The 15,838-nt window shown below is 48.9% G+C and overlaps 1 protein-coding gene across 2 annotated transcripts in view; it reads left to right on the forward strand.

Annotated features, from left to right (window-relative positions):
• Positions 1-15,838, forward strand: part of EPS8L2 (EPS8 signaling adaptor L2) — a 48,868-nt gene that overhangs the window by 29,188 nt on the left and 3,842 nt on the right. The window contains exons 4-18 of one of the 2 annotated variants that reach the window (XM_063158393.1): positions 662-726; positions 4,732-4,893; positions 5,182-5,331; positions 5,453-5,532; positions 5,665-5,804; positions 7,219-7,298; positions 7,771-7,897; positions 8,230-8,318; positions 9,747-9,821; positions 10,459-10,607; positions 10,752-10,878; positions 11,252-11,367; positions 13,221-13,332; positions 14,153-14,260; positions 15,114-15,258. In XM_063158393.1, coding sequence (XP_063014463.1) covers positions 662-726; positions 4,732-4,893; positions 5,182-5,331; positions 5,453-5,532; positions 5,665-5,804; positions 7,219-7,298; positions 7,771-7,897; positions 8,230-8,318; positions 9,747-9,821; positions 10,459-10,607; positions 10,752-10,878; positions 11,252-11,367; positions 13,221-13,332; positions 14,153-14,260; positions 15,114-15,258 — 1,725 coding nt within the window. The remainder of the gene's footprint in view (positions 1-661; positions 727-4,731; positions 4,894-5,181; positions 5,332-5,452; positions 5,533-5,664; positions 5,805-7,218; positions 7,299-7,770; positions 7,898-8,229; positions 8,319-9,746; positions 9,822-10,458; positions 10,608-10,751; positions 10,879-11,251; positions 11,368-13,220; positions 13,333-14,152; positions 14,261-15,113; positions 15,259-15,838) is intronic. The other variant, XM_063158394.1, reaches the window with a different exon arrangement.

Here is a 15,838-nt window from a genome sequence, read left to right on the forward strand (position 1 = left end):
TCCCCTGAACCATCCTCACTCCACCTCTGAGCTGGTGCTGGTGGGGTATGAGACACAGGCTCAGAGCCCTGCAGTCTCCTTTAATGCCTCTGCCAATATTCCCACCAGTTAATCAATAAATCTCTCCTACTGGGGAACATCCACCACTCCAGGGCTCAGCAGTCAGGCAGAGAGGCAAAACACTGCTGTGTTTTCAGCCACAGGCACGGAGCTACAGGTGTGAAGTACTCCTGTGTCCTGCCAATCGATGGCACAGCCTAAAGAGTGGTAGGGTAAGTGTTAAAAAGCTTTAGAAATCAGCTTGAATTAACTTCTACCCACCCTTGCCAGGCTCCAAAGAAGAGCAGTGGCATCTTTTCATGATCCTTATCACTGGGATATCTCCGGGTGCTCAGTACGCTCCCCAAGCCGTGGGCAGGATTATGCTCAGCCCCGTGCACCAAGAGGAGCTCGATTTAAAAGCTCTTGGCTGGCCAAGGAGAAAAGGTGAAATCCCCAAGGCAAAGCTCAAGGAAAGGCAGTGCTTGTTCTGGAGAGACCCCTGCTGGCAGCGCCCGTGGAGCCCGAGCTGGAAGCTCGGGGACTGTGAGAAAGACTCAAAGAGTTGTAATTCTCAGATCCAAAGAAAAACAACCAATGCTTCTTTTCTTGTTTCTTACAGAACAAAGGAAAAAATACTCCAATTCCAACATCATTATGCACGAGACTTCCCAGTACCACGTCCAGGTGAGCACACACACGCAATGGAGCGCTAGGGGGCTGACAGGGTCAGTGATGGGTGCCTGCAGTGCAGCGTGTTCCCTGAGCTCTGGACCTTTAGGAGGAGAAGGGAAAGTTGGGAACCTCCTTACCATTAAACTCTCAAGTCACTGAGTAAAGGAGAATGGGGGGGAAAGAAGATTTCAATAAACAAGGGGAATTCTGTACAAGGAAAGAGGAAATGGAGAAGCTGTTGTCTTCTCCCTCCTCTGTGTTTGAAGGAGAGCATGAAATGCTGTCCGTCCTGTCACCCTGTGCTTTAAATTCTTCTGATCAGCACAGACAGGTTAAAAGCAGAGTTCCCATGGTCGTTACTGGAACTCAGCTTTCCAAACAGCAGAGACCACATGGACTATCAGCTTTCAGCTCTCCTCAGCTACTGTGTCCTCTCAGGTAACACAAACCCTTCACACAAGACAGGCAATAAGCCAAATCCATCTCCCACTGCCACAGACACCCACCCAAAAAGAGAAGCCAGCCTGGCCATCCTGAGCTTGGCAATTCCTGTAATGCAACTTGGTGGTGCAGGACTCCATGGAGGAGGTGGGGCCATTCATCACTGAAAACTGAGCAAGGCAAGACAGGAGAACACTTCCTCAGGTTCATATTTAGGAGAAGGGGCCCTTTGAAAGCCTACATTTAGACTTGTAAAGTGCCTGTTTGGAAAGAGGTCCTGGTTTCCATCGGAGAAACCAACTCAGTGGCTCAGAAGTCACTCATGGATGCAGAGAAGGGACTTTAAACAGTGACATGTAAATTAATTCTTTATTAATTATGCCATAAGCTGCCTGTTTGTCAGTCTCTCCCCTGAACTTTGACCAAGGCAAACAGGATTGCAGTGGCAGGCAGTGAGATAGAATGAGGTTTCCTCACAGGAGGCATTTTATACCTTTTGAAGTAATTAGATCAAAGTTTAATGGTGGGTGGAGTCATTGCCCATTCTAATAAAAGTTGCTGTATTTAAATGTCTATCTGGATGAAAACGAGTTTTTAAGGGATAAAACAAAGACAGCAACAAGCTTCTCCCTCTCAATCCACCCATATTTACAAAAAATGGAAAGCAGAAAAATATTCTGATGACTGAGTCAGACAAGTAATTTCCCCTCCATGAGAACTGACTGAACAGTAAACAGCAAAGGAATTTATGAAGCTTGTAAAGGTGGTGGATAAAATAATAGAAGAGATAAAAATGCCTGTCATCTTGAGTAAACCCATACCCTCACTGCTCTGAAAGAAAAGGGCTTGTCACCTCTGCACAGATAAAACTGACTTGGCAAATACCTTGCCATGCACTATTTTACAATTACAGTAACATACACCCAGCATGTTTTTCATTCGTGATTGCATTGCTAATCTCAGCTTTCAGCTCACACACCTGCCAGGAGTTCTGTTTAGACAGTGCCTCACCCCATACCTTTGCTTGATGAACACAGGAATGGGCCTTGCTTTGTCCTCTGCTCTGCTCCTTTTTCTAGTCTTTGGAAAACATCTAATAGCAAATGGGTCACCACAAACCCTATACAGCCCTAATGCCCAAGAGCATGTTTAAAGATTTTCTGCAAAGTCTACCAGTGCTTTAAATCCAAGCCTTTCCCTGCATCCACCTTGTAGGGAGCCAACTGCAGCAACAGTTCTTGCCTGTTCTTCCTCACAACCATCCAAGGCTCTGAGATGGAGTGCAGACATCCATCTCAGGTCCATCTGGTCTGTGCCAGACCCCAACATCCACAGCTTCTCCAAGTCCCACAGCAGGACATGCTGGAGCAGCATCAGCTTTTGCTGCCTCTTAATCTGCTCCCCAGTTTGCATTTACTTGGGTTTTCACAAGGAGACAGGAATTCTTCCCAACAACTTTGTCATCCTCCTCCATGGCCCACTGATGCACATGTCAACTGTGGACACAACCCACTGGGTTACTGAATCAGCTCACGAGTGCATCAGCCCCAGAAAGAAGCTACTTGATCCCTAGAATGGTGATTTCTGATCACTGGGAGAAAGCAGGAAGATACAGGATCAAAGGGAGAAAAAGCCAGGCAAAACTCATCCTGTTACTACAAATTTCCCATAAATTTAGCACTTTAGCTTTCAAACACTCCCTGTCTTTCCAGCTGTTGCTTTGAAACCAGGATGTGTGCATCAAGGAGAAGCAGGCATTTCACTGCTGCCCTCCCCACAAACTCTGAATGCCCAGCAGGGCCATTTTTGAGTGGCCACACTGCTGTCCCTGGCCCCCCAGGGCAGTTCTACCTGCAGCACCTTGTGATTCCCCTGCTCCAGGGGTTAATCTGCCCCTGGCTCTCCAGCTTAGCCACTGCTGCTGAAGTGTCTGTTCTGTCTCCTATTGAACAAGGAAACCAGGATGAGAGGGTCGTGCTGGTGGATGGGCCTTCAGTATTCCCAGGAAAAGAGAAAAAGCTGAGATCTTGTCCAATAAGCCTCCAAAGGTTGCAGGCCCTTGGACTGCACAGATGCCCTCGTCAGGCCTGTAGCTTATTCATGCAAAAATCTGCTTTTCTCTGCTGGAGAAAGTTGGTACAGACAGAGAAAAGCTTCAGCTGCTTTTTGAGTCAGGCATGTTCCCCTTCCCTTCCTACCAAGAACATAGCTGGCCAACAAAAGAACAAGGTGAAACAGAACCTTGTTCCTTCCTGAGTTTTTTTTCCCTTCCTGAGGTTTTTTTTTCCTTCCCTTGTATCACCTGAACATGTGTCCTGCCCCGGGGCCAACAGCTGGGCAAACTGCGTGGCTGCTCCGAGTCCCAGCTTTTCCTGCCTTGCAGTGCCCTCTGCTGGCACACACAACCAGTTCTTCCATCCGCAGGGAGCAGCGCTTGCTCACCTGCACTTGTGGAGTGGCCTTCACCCACTGCTGGTGGGGACACAACGTTTGGATGTGACACATCTCTCCTTTCCACAGCTGCCTCCCTGCCCACCATTCCCTTCCCATGGAGTCCCAGGGTCCCACCAAAGCTGCAAGTGCTGCCCCATTACACAAACTCTGCACATACAGGTGCCAAGTGCAAGGTTTGGATTACCACACACTCCAGGGTGCAGTTGGAGCAGGGATGGGAAAGCAGCTTGGATGGCTGTGCTGTAGCTGAGCTGCTCCTGGCCCAAGTGCTCACACAGGGTGGGGAAAGAAGGGAGGACAGCACAGAAGCCTGGCTGATGGGAGAAGACCACGGGCTGAGTTTACAGGAGAGGTGAAAGGAGGTAGGAATACCAGGATAAACAAGCAAAACCACAGGGCAGGACAGAGGCATACAGCAAAAAATCCTTTCCTACAGTCAGCAACACCCATTTTCACTACTATGAGGGCTGATTTGGGTATTTTTGGGGAGAAGGTAACCCCAACCCTAAGGGGAGCTTTAAGGGCTGGTGTAGAGTGAGCTGCCAGGTTTGGAGCTCCTGCAGGCTTTGCAGCATAGAAGCTCTTCAGAGTAGGTGTTCCCAGAGCATGGGACCCCACACATTGCATGGATCCCACTTGGCACAGGGGACCAACACTTGTCCATGGTCTGTGTGAGCTCTTTGCCTGGCACAAATCCCACACAAGCAGGCTTGCTACACAAGACAAGCAAAACACAAGTGCATTTATGGCTTGGCAAGCAAAGCAATGGTTTGACTGCCATAGTTCTACTTCCAAGGTAGATTCAGAGGGGCCTGGGGAGTAACTCATGTGTGTGAAGCATTTGCCCTGCTGGATGGGGATGAGAGCTGCTGGAATTGATGAAAGTAATATGCAAGTGGTGAAACTGGTTATGAAAACCCATTATGAAACCCAAATCTTTCACTGCCATGACAAGGCTGGTACCAACAACCAAAACTGTTTTGTGCAGCAGCAACTTCATGCCTGAGCTCTGAGAAACTACAAACAGTAATTGAAGCCTCTGGAGATGCTTTCATCACCAATTTATACATCCCAAAAAACATTTTCCACCTGTTTTCATCTCCTTTCTCTCCCCAACTTCAGCACTTGGCCACCTTCATCATGGACAAGAGCGAGTCCATCACGACAGTGGATGATGCAATCCGGAAACTCATCCTGCTCAACTCCAAAGAGAAGATCTGGACACAGGAGATGCTGCTGCAAGTGAATGACAAGTCCATCCGGCTGCTGGACTGTGAGACACAGGTACCTGGAGCCCTGTGGGGCTGACCCCAGACTGAAGTGTGGGGTGCAGTGAGTGCCCTTTCCTTTCAGCCTGGGAAAGAGCAAGTTCTAAGGAGCACAAACAAGGGTGAATCACTACCAAAATCCTCTCCTGGATTAGAGTCAGCCCTGCAGCATGGGAACAGGATGGTTTTAGCAATGACAAATTAAGGAAGACCAGCCCAGGGATCCCAGGAGTTCCTGCACAGCACCATTCCCTCTCAGTTTAGCAGTTCCCCATTGCCTGACACCTTCCCCCTTCTCTTGCAGGAGGAGCTGGAGGACTTTCCCCTGCCAACAGTGCAGCACTGCCAGACAGTGCTCAATCAGATGCGCTATTCCTCCATCCTCCTGCTCGTGTGTCAGGATTCTGAGCAGCACAAACCTGACATCCACTTCTTCAACTGTGATGAGGTGGAGGTAAGCGGAGTCCTCCTGCTTGCTGTGAAACAGAACAAAACACACTGCTTGCTGTCTGCCCTTTCCCCCTTCCTCCAATCCTTCCTAAAGCCCTTAAACACATCCCTGTTCTATCCTTAAGGCGGAGATGGTTCATGAGGACATAGAGAGTGCCCTGGCAGACCACAAGCACGGGAAGAAGATACGGCCACAGACACTCAAGTAAGTGCTGTGGGATACAGCTGGGAGCAACAACAGTAAACCCCTGTTTCCAGTGGTTTAGTCACACTCCAGTCTCTTGGAAAAGGGATCTGCAACCACTGATGGGTTTGTTCTGTGTCATTTTCTTTTCAGGGCAAACCAGGAAAAGATCAAGCAGAGACAATCCATCCTCCCCCCACCTCAAGGACCGGCTCCCATCCCGATCCAGCATGACATGCGAGGCTCAGCGATGAACAGGAACAGGGTGGCACCTCCTTCCCAGCATGATCCAGGTACTGGGAGCACTCAGGAAGTCTGTCCTGGGGATGGGAGACTAATTAACTCAGACAGCCAACCTTCCTGAAGTGGTCTGTGGTAAAAGTAAGTGTTGTACCCACTGGGCGTCTCCTGCTCAACAAATAAAAGCTCCCAGAAACTCCTTGTAACAACACCCTTATTTGGGGGATAGAGAAATTACAAAAAAGCAAAAACCCCTCATAAGTCATCACATGAAATTTGAACCAGGCATTGGTGATCTTAAAATGTACAGACAAGACATTTGCTTAGAAAGACAAATTCCTGGTTCTGCTGACTTCACAGGAGACAAGGTTTCACCCTTGAAAATCAACATGTTTTCATGAATTCTTGTAAAGTCAAGTGTGGAAATGCAGATCTGAACTCACCCCTCTTATGTGCTCATCTAAAGTCTGATTCCAAAACCATCCTGACTAGAGCCCATTTGAGTTGGCTTGGAAAAACCTGGTATTTTCCTTTGGAGAAAGAAGTAACAGAAGTAAGTTCCTAGGAACAGAAACAAGCTCTTTCTCTTACAGAACATCAAAGTGATGAACAAACTGTAAGCATTTTTTACCCCTGCCTATCATACCACCTTATCTTAACATTCATTTCTAGTTTCAAGGAAAACAGGTAATAGGATACTATAACACATCCAAAACACTCATTTGCTGGGATGGCTTCTGAAGCCAAGCAACTGCTCTGGCTGCTGAATGGAGAACTTATTTCAGGCCCAGTTCTGCATCATAAAAGAAATATCTCTATTTCTGAGCTGGACCATGAATAAACATCTCTATTCTGGTGAAAAGCAGCCACTTTTACCTCTGCCCTTCCAAGGGTGCTCGCATCAGCAGAGCTGGGAATTCCTCTAGGCAGGATTTCTGGCTCTGAGTGCACAGAGCCTTGCAGGAGAGCAGATGACAGGAGAAAGTCTTGAGTGATGCCTGTTTGCTGAGATTCCTTCTCCATGAAACACCTTCCTGCTTTTCCTATAAAACCTGTCCTGATGGGGCACCTCATCCCCACATTTACAGATGCTCTGGACTTGTCATGGTCCTTTGCCAAAACTGCCTCCCCAGTTCTCCCACTTGGCAGATCCTGCTGTGCTGCCCTTTCCAAGCCCCTGCTGACACCGTTTGCTTCGCATGAGGGGCCAACCCAGCGATTGTTCCCCCTGGAATATTCCCCCCCACACTGGGTGTGTGGCTTCTAGAAGCCAGGAGGTGCCTCGGGGTTGGGTTTTTTGCAGGATGATTGGGACTTAGCACCTGTTACAAACATTATTCCTGAGGTGCCCTCACAACCCAGAATAAACACCCAAGCTCAGAGCTACCATTTCATGGACCCCTGCCTTTTATGGAGCCTATTTCCAGCCTCTGGTAGTAAATCTGTTTTTCTCTCCCTGGTTTGCAGACTATGACCGACGAAGCTCTGGCTCTCATGACCATGAGGAATCCCGTGCCATGTTAGCACAGAAGATTGAAAAGGAAACGGTGGGTGACAGGGACACTGCACAGTCCATAGGCAGGAGCAGAGGCAGGGAGCAAGGGAGAGGGAGCAGAGGCAGGGAGCAGACATTTAGTGCATCTAGGCATTTTTCCAATTGATACCTGCTGTGCATAAAGATAAGGTGGCCAAAAGCAAGTCTCCATCACTGCATCAGTGACAATGTCCTCTGACCGGAGGCAGCTCTGCTGATTCCAGCTCTGCTCCTCCCCATCCCACTTGGGTTATTTTCCAGCTGTCCATTAGGAGGCGTCACTTGTCCCCTTGGTAAGGACAGCACACAGCCAGGCAAAGCAGCTCTGTGCTAGCAAAGGGAAGCATTGAGCTGCATTTCATGCCTGGATTACCCACTCATGTGCATTCTCCCGGGAAATGCAGCAAGCCCTGGGATTCAGGCTCCCAGCTGTGTGCAGCCCAGGCTCACTTTCACCTTGGTCCTTTGGGTTTCTGTCCTCACAGCAAATCCTGAACTGCACCCTGGATGACATAGAAGTGTTCGTTGCCCGGCTCCAGAAGGCTGCAGAGGCATTCCGACAGCTCAACCAAAGGAAGAAAGGGAAGAAGAACAAGAAGAAAGGGCCAGCAGGTGCAGTGCAGCAGCCACAACAAATGGGGAGCACAGGGGGGTCAGGGATGAAGGTGGGGGGGACACCTCAGCTCCTGGCCCAGCAAGGCTGGATCAATGCCATGGCACAGCCACACATCCAGGCACACAAGTCTGGGAGGTGCTGCTCTCTCTGGCAGAGCACACAGCCTCTGGGTACACAGAGGGAGTTTGCCTTTCCCTGAACCCCTGATTTTCAGTAGTTCTGGTCTCAACACCCATTTCTGCTGTGCCTTTTGCATGGCAGGCAGATGGAAGCTTCCCAGAGGGGATGCTCTCACTAACGTGTCCTTCTCTGCCCCTTCTCCTGGCAGAGGGAATGCTGACCCTCCGAGCAAGACCCCCGAGCGAGGCTGAGTTCATCGACTGCTTCCAGAAAACGAAACTGGCTTTTAACCTCTTGGTAAGACACAGAGGAGTTTCCATCCCATGCAGGGACAGGGCTTTTCCCTGGGTATCCCAGCAGTGAGTGTTTAAAGTGAAACTTGAATGGAAAACGCAAGGGACAACAGTGTGAATTCCAGGTTCTTTTGAACTCAGGACAAACATTGTGTCAGGCTTGTGCAGGTTTTCTGGGACAAGCTGTTAAACCAAAACTAGAAGCACAAGTCCAGGATGGGACAGAGCAGCCAGAGGGTTGCAGCACTCAGATCTTTTCAGATCCAGGCCTGGGGAGTCTCTGCTTGACAGTAACTGAAGTCCCCCATTGCCCTGATATTCCTGACCCCTCTCTCCTCTGCCAGACCCTCTGTATTGTGAAGGGATGAAAAGAAAGAGCATAAAGATGTTCCCAGTGCTACCAGCTCTGAGAGGCTAATAAGGCAGCAGGAATTCTGTCAGTTGTGACCAAACTTGTCCAGCAAACACATCATCCAAGCTCCTTCCTGGGCAGTCATTAATAAGGAAACCCCAGAGACAGGGTTTGCAGGACACCAAGCTCCAGCCTTTTCTTTGAGAAGCAAATATGGATAATTTGTGCCTGCACAGGATCAGAAGGAACAGCTTATCTCCTGGCAAGAGCCCAGGGTTGAGCATTGAGCAGAGCTGGGACTCCATGGTGGATCCATGCCACATTCCTCACCACATAGCTGCTAAGTCCCTGGGAAGTGCCCATTCACTGGGTCACCCTGCTGCCAGCAGTTCTCACTTCCCACTCCACATTAATGCTAATCTCCAGCATTTCAAATGCTTTGCATTTCAGTAGGAGCAGGGAGCCTGTCTCTCATGGCAGCAGTGCCAGGAGCCCAGGACAGGAGAAGGATCTTGAATGGAAGCACAAACTGGAGAGATTTCTCACCACAGCTCTGCTGATTGCTGCTACCAAAACCCAGTTCTTACAGTAAATTAATCCCAAGTGTTTGCTCCTCCATTCTGTCACAGTTCACCTCAAGCACAACTGGATTTGGAGCCTTTCAGTGGCCAGGGCAGCTCCAAGTGCCACAGGCGAGACCTTGGTGGAGACTTCCCTTTGTCAGCAATTGCAAAGGGACCCTCAAAACACCTATCCTGTTTTCATTCATGGAACTAGTGGGATTCTCAACCCTGCAAGAGGCAGAAGCAACCATAACCCTGGCCTTTCCTCCCTAGGACTTTCAAAATAAGCCAAGGTTTTGTGTGTGTGCTCAAATTACCTTCCAAGGCACTGATTTAACAGAGAGGGTACTCCGCATATCCAGGAATTCATCAGGAATTAGAAATGGACACAAAATTAAAATAAATGATTCCTACTCCTCCATCCCTTACTCTTCTCATCAGCCAGCAACACTCCCCCCATGTAACAGAAAAGAGAAGGCACACTCAGGTTAGGGTTAAACTGTGTTTCTCTTTCCAGGCCAAACTGAGGAAGCACATCCAGAACCCCAGCGCTTCGGAGCTGGTGCATTTCCTATTTGGGCCACTAGAACTGGTAAATCTTATTCCCAGGTCTCACTGGAAACTCCCTTTTCATTTCTACTTCACACTTATAAGGAGACACATTGTGCAGAAGGGTTAGAAAACTGCTCACACCTGTCCACAGCTTTCTCAGGAACTTCCAGAAGCAATGCTGGTTGTTCCTGGCTGCTGATCTGGTTTGCAGCTTAAAGTAAATACAGGAACCCCAGCAAATATGAATCTTTCCATCCAATCAGTAAAGCTTTACTGTGAACAAAAGGGGCAGTGAGTTGGGGTTCCCACTGGGTATCTGTCTGGTCTCACCATCAGGCAATTGCACTGAAAATGCTTGGAAGCAGAAATTTCAACTTGGAAAAGGAGCCAGAAGGGACACAGGAATAGCAAGATACTTTCCATTTTTTGCAGTGTCAGCTTGTGACAATTCACTTGTCTGTAGCAACAGCTCATTTATAGATCAGATCTTACTTTGACTCCAATCTAAAAAAATGTTATGTTCCCCTGAACTATCCAGTCTCCTTCAAAGACTTATTAGGTTGGTGTTTCTTGAGGTGACTGAGCTGATCTAAGGATCAGCTTTGTCTTTGATTCCTGCTCCTCTGTGTGTCCCTGGTTTGACACTTTGATCATTGTGTGGTTTGTGTGTGACCCAGATCATCAATAGCTGTGGTGGCCCCGAGCTGGCCCGGTCTGTCCTCAGCCCACTGCTTTCTAAAGATGCCACTGATTTCCTGAGAGGACACCTGACACCCAAAGAGATAAACCTCTGGGATTCCCTGGGGGAGACATGGACCAGATCCAGGTGAGGACAGAGCTGCCATCTCCCCAGGCTCCCCAGGCAGAGGGGATGCTTGGATGCCCTCATGCTCCTGCTTCTCCTTTGGGAGGATGCTCCCAAAGACACATTCCTGTGAATGTCACCTGATATTCCCACTTTGTGTCCTAGAGCTGAGTGGCCCCGAGACGCGAACATCCCCACCTACATCCCCAAATTCCGCAATGGCTGGGAACCACCCACAGAAATCTTCCGTGGAGCTCCCTGGGAAATAGACATTGGGCACTTGCAAGAGGAGGTTAGTCCTGTGTCCCTTGGGGTCCTCTCTTCCCTCTCTCTCCCCCTTTTCCAGAGAAAGGAGCTGAGGGGGGTGTGGTGGTGTACAACAATTAGTTGGATCAAAACTCAGTTGGATCTGGTCGCTCCAACAACCAGAGCATTAAATATGGAAAGCAAATTGTGAGACTGGAAAAGGGCAGCAATAATCAGCCTCTCCCAACTCAAGGCAACAGGACCCTACAATGTCACTGAGCTCCAGGGACACAGGCTTCCCTGAAGAACACCTTGACCAAAAGCTGCCAGGCCATGACTCATCTCCCACTATCCCTTTCCTTTTCTCTGTTCAGCTTTCCCCTTTCCTGGTAACACTGACTCCGTGTCTGCCTTTCCAGCTCTCCTCAGCCAATGGATATCCTTACCGGAACTCCTCACTCAAGCGTGGCCAGATGGCTGAGCAGACACAGCCCGGGGATGCCTTCAAACAGAATGTCACTCCACATGGAAACAGGTAATGGATCTGCACCCCTGGAGCTTCAGCTCCTACCTTGGAACCTCATGAACACACACAGACACATATGGTGATATGGGAAGTTTGGGCATCCTGGAGACGACTCCCTACCACTATTAATAACCTCCAAGAGAAGATAAAGATCAGCTGAGGGATTATTCCTGTGAGCTGTCTGCTGTTTAACCCCCTGCAGCTCTGCAAGGAAAGGAATCCCAGGTGTTTTTCCACCACAGGAGACAAAAATATTGGCTGACTTCATCAGTCCATCCATATGTTTTGTTTTCCAACATCAGCCCACCAAAGTGACCTTCAGGATCGTGTGCCAAAGATGCTGCACTGTGCTTTGGCTCTCCACATATGTAGAGACATTGGAATCATGGAATTACAGAATGGATTGGGTGGGATGGGACCTTAAAGATTACACAGTTCCAACCCCCTGCCAGGGCCAGGGACACCTTCCACTATCCCAGGTTGCTCCAAGCTCTGTCCAACCTGGCCTTGAACACTTCCTAGGATGGGGCAGCCATGTTTTTGGGGCAATCTGTGCCAGGGCCTCCCCACCCTCACAGGGAAGAATTTCTTCCCAATATGCATCTAAACCCACCCTCTGGCAGTGGGAAGCCATTCCCCCTTGTCCTGTCACTCCAGCCTCTTCCTCAAAGTCCCTCTCCAGCTCTCTTGGAGCCTCTTTAGGCACTGGAAAGGGCTCTAAGGGCTCCCTGGCACTTTCTCTTCTCCAGGTTGAACATTCCCAGCTCTCCCAGCCTGTCTGTGTAATGCTCCAGCCCTTGGAGCATTTCCTGGCCCTTCTTGGCCTCCTCTGGACACCCTTGAGGATCTCTCCATTCATCCCAGAGCCACCACAGGCTGCACAGACAGAAGCTGCCTACAGGGGGAATCTGCCCTAAGGGAAGGGCACACACAAACCTTGCCCTGTTGGAAACACAGGGAAGAGTGGCCCAAGCTCCCAGCGCTGCTGGAAAACATTCCAGCTGAGGAAGCAGCTTTGTTTCACTGGAGACAGCAGCTCCCTCTTGGCTTTAGACACAATCAAAGGCAAACCCACTGATTTGAGGCTGAATAAAAGAATATATTCCAGTCTTTCCCACCTCTCCCCCAGGGAACTGACAGGGTGCCAGGTTCAGACAACTCTTCTTAATGAGACAGAATTCTAGAAAATGGAGAAAAACCCTTTCATCAGAAGTCTCAGAAAGTTCACTTCCAAACCCAGAACCAACCAGGCCACTCTTTTGCCTCAGGTTTTTTCCCAAGGGAAAGATGGCTCTTCCACTTTTCAACAACTTCAATGCTCATTTTCCATCACCAGTTACTCCTTGGTACAAAACCTTCATCAAAGTACTTTTAGTTCAGAGTTTAGAGGCTTCATCTGCTTCCTTGTTTACATGAGCTCACACCTTGAAAATTGTCACATCTCTTGAGTGTCACCAAACTCTTCCAGACTTCCACATGAATCCTCTGTCGTGACTTGACACATCACTTTGCAGGGATTTGAGTCAAGGTTTCAGCTGACCATCCATTTTTCTGTGACCAGCTCTAGTCTGGGAAAAAAAAATCCTCAAGCCAGTTTTTCCATGGTTTTCTGTTCTACTCTAAAAGATTTATAAGCTTTACTACAAGAATTTAAATCCACAGCAAAAGACCTTAAACCCAATTATATCAGCAAAATAATAAATTTTTTCTCATTTACCCTATCACTGGTCCTGGTAGGAACATCAGGTGGTAGAGATGCAGTGTGGAACAGGGAAAGGATCATTTCTCTTCTCCAATTTCAATTTTCTTGGCCTTGTAATTGGATGGGCCTCCACTAAAACTCCAGTTTTTCTCTCCTGCAGGAATTTTGAGGCCCAGGGAGTGGCTGTGCCCAGGAGATTTGCCAAAATCCGCTACGATTTCACTGCACGAAACGCCAATGAGCTGTCGGTGCTGAAGGATGAAATCCTGGAGGTAAGTGAGCACTCCTGGGAAAGGTGTGTCCCCTCCCCTTGCAGGGCAGCAGAGAGCTCAGGATGGCAGCCAGCACCAACTCCTTGTCCCTGGTGGTGTGTGACAGTGACACAGAGCTCAGGATGGCAGCCAGCACCAACTCCTTGTCCCTGGTGGTGTGTGACAGTGACACAGAGCTGTGCTCCAATCCAGGCTGGCACAGGCTGCCTGTGCTGGGCTGTGTCCCCTCCTCAGCTCAGACACATCGGTCCCATCCCAACCATGGTGAGGAGGGAGGACAACAACAACTCCCTGTCCTGCCCTGCTCATCCCCTGCTGGGTCTGTGCTCCTTATTACCACTTCCCCCTCCATGAGGAATTGTTTTCTCTGAAAAATACCTTTTTCATAACCTTTCTCTTCCTGCAGCTGGAGAATGTGGGACATTACTTGGGCTAACACTGATCTGTGACCTGGGGAAAAGGTTTCTGTGCAAAATGTCAATTTAAAAAAATTTATTTATTTATTTTAACACAAAAATACACCAGAAAGTCATTGGAAAAAAAAGATCTGGAGAAACAGGGACATTACATAGCAACTATGAGTTCTTCAGCACCCAGAGGTGCTCTCCTCTTCATCCTTATGATAAATTCTGATGCCTTCCAGGAAAAGTTTCAATCCTGGATTACATCTGAGAGCAGCAGATCTAATCAGAGCTCCTGGCCTCAGTGATGTCCTTCTGACAACTTCACCTTCTGTGTGGTCCATCCCCACTGTATCCTGGTTCTCTATACCTGAAATCCCATGTTCCCAGTAACAGATTTATTTCTGTCCCTCTCTCAGGTGTTGGAAGATAATAAGCAATGGTGGAAGTTGCTCAACCGGAGTGGCCAGGCTGGTTACGTTCCATACAATATCCTGGATGTGGTGACACTGGAAGAGCTTGAACAGGTCTGTAGTCAGGTGGTACCTGCCTGGTACCAGCTGCAGGGCACAATCTGCCTCTGGGAATAATCTTGTCATTAGATCTCCCTGGATTTCTTAGGATACTATGCACAAGTCAGGATGAACCCTCAGAAGTAGACAAAGTCAGGAGACTCCTGAATCTCCTATGATAAAACTCCCATTTTGCCATGACCACCTTCCCAAACAAGGCCTATCCTTCCCATTTGTGCAGCTGCCTCCTGTCTTCCAAGTTTTTCATGTCAAACTTTTTGCTGGGGATTAAATTAAAGATGGACACTTCCCTCACCCAGTTCAATTCAGCAGCAGGAACACATCACTCCAGTGGAGGCAGATGGAAATGCCATTTAAGTGAGAATTAAGTGAATACTGCAACTTGCACTACAGAAATGTCGATCTGGAGTGTTCTGAACACCCTAGGGAAGCATGGAATTGCTTCCCAATTTTGGTGTTGCAGAGTTTGGACAAAGCCAAAGGGGGCCCAGCAAGCTTCTGGATAAATCCTTGCTAGTTTAATCAAAATGTCAAAAAACTTCCCAGTCTGCTCCAGGCCCTTGGCAGTGGTCATGCTTCACATCCCAGCTATGGAGCAGTGAGGCTTCGCCTTCCAGTGGGATTGAACATGTTTGGCATGTTTAGAATTCCCTCATGCAAACTTCAGACTTTGCTTGGGGTTCTTCATTCCCAGAAATTAACTTCTTCCATGCAGTTCCACCTGAGGTCTCACCAGCCCCACATCAGCACAAGGACAACATCACAGTTTGTCTCTTAAATGAAAATGAAAAAAGGCAGAAAAAAAGTCTTACTTTTTTTTTTTTTTTTTTGTCCATCCGTTCCTAAGCAGTCTAACCAGAGGTACAAAGGAGACCTGAGCCCCAGGGGCTATGGCCCATCCAGTCCAACTCACAAGCTGCCTGCCAGCTACGCCGGGGATAAGTGGGGCAGTGAGATGTTATCACGCAACTCTACACAGGACGCCAAAGAACGTACGTGTGTGTCCCACCCTGTGTCCCACGCTGGGGTCCCCTGGGTTTGGGTGCTCTGGGGACCAGACCTACCCAAAGGGCTCCTCTGCACCCTTCAGTGATCAGATATAGAACAGCACCAGTCTGGAGGCCATTGCAGGTAGGAAAAGAGCCAAGAGAGCAGCCCTGGAGCTTGTGACACCTCCCAGGCTCTTGGGCAGCCTGGGACAAGCAGGGCAATAAGTGATCACCCCATTCCTCCTTCCTCCAGCTTGACCTTCCTCCTCCTCCTCCCAAGGAGAGAGTTTCCTTTCTCTTCCAAAGCATTTAAATGTGTCTAAGGAAGAGCTCAGGTCAATCCCTTTCTCTCCTTTCCTTTTGCTCATATCCTGCCACACATGCAGTGCCTGCCTGGCTGGTTCCTTTATGTGGTTCCACAGAATTCCCAGCCAAACAGGAGATCCACGTCCCTCCTTCACCCTGCTCATGTTGTGAGGGTCACAGAGCAGGAAAGAAACCAGGGGCTCCACTCTCCTCAGCCCTTATCCCACCCTGTCCACTCTTGGAAGGAGGAGCCCTTTTGGAACGATGGAAAGCCCCT

Source organism: Melospiza melodia, chromosome 6 (assembly GCF_035770615.1).
Source record: "Melospiza melodia melodia isolate bMelMel2 chromosome 6, bMelMel2.pri, whole genome shotgun sequence".
In the NCBI taxonomy this organism is placed as follows: Eukaryota; Metazoa; Chordata; class Aves; order Passeriformes; family Passerellidae; genus Melospiza; species Melospiza melodia.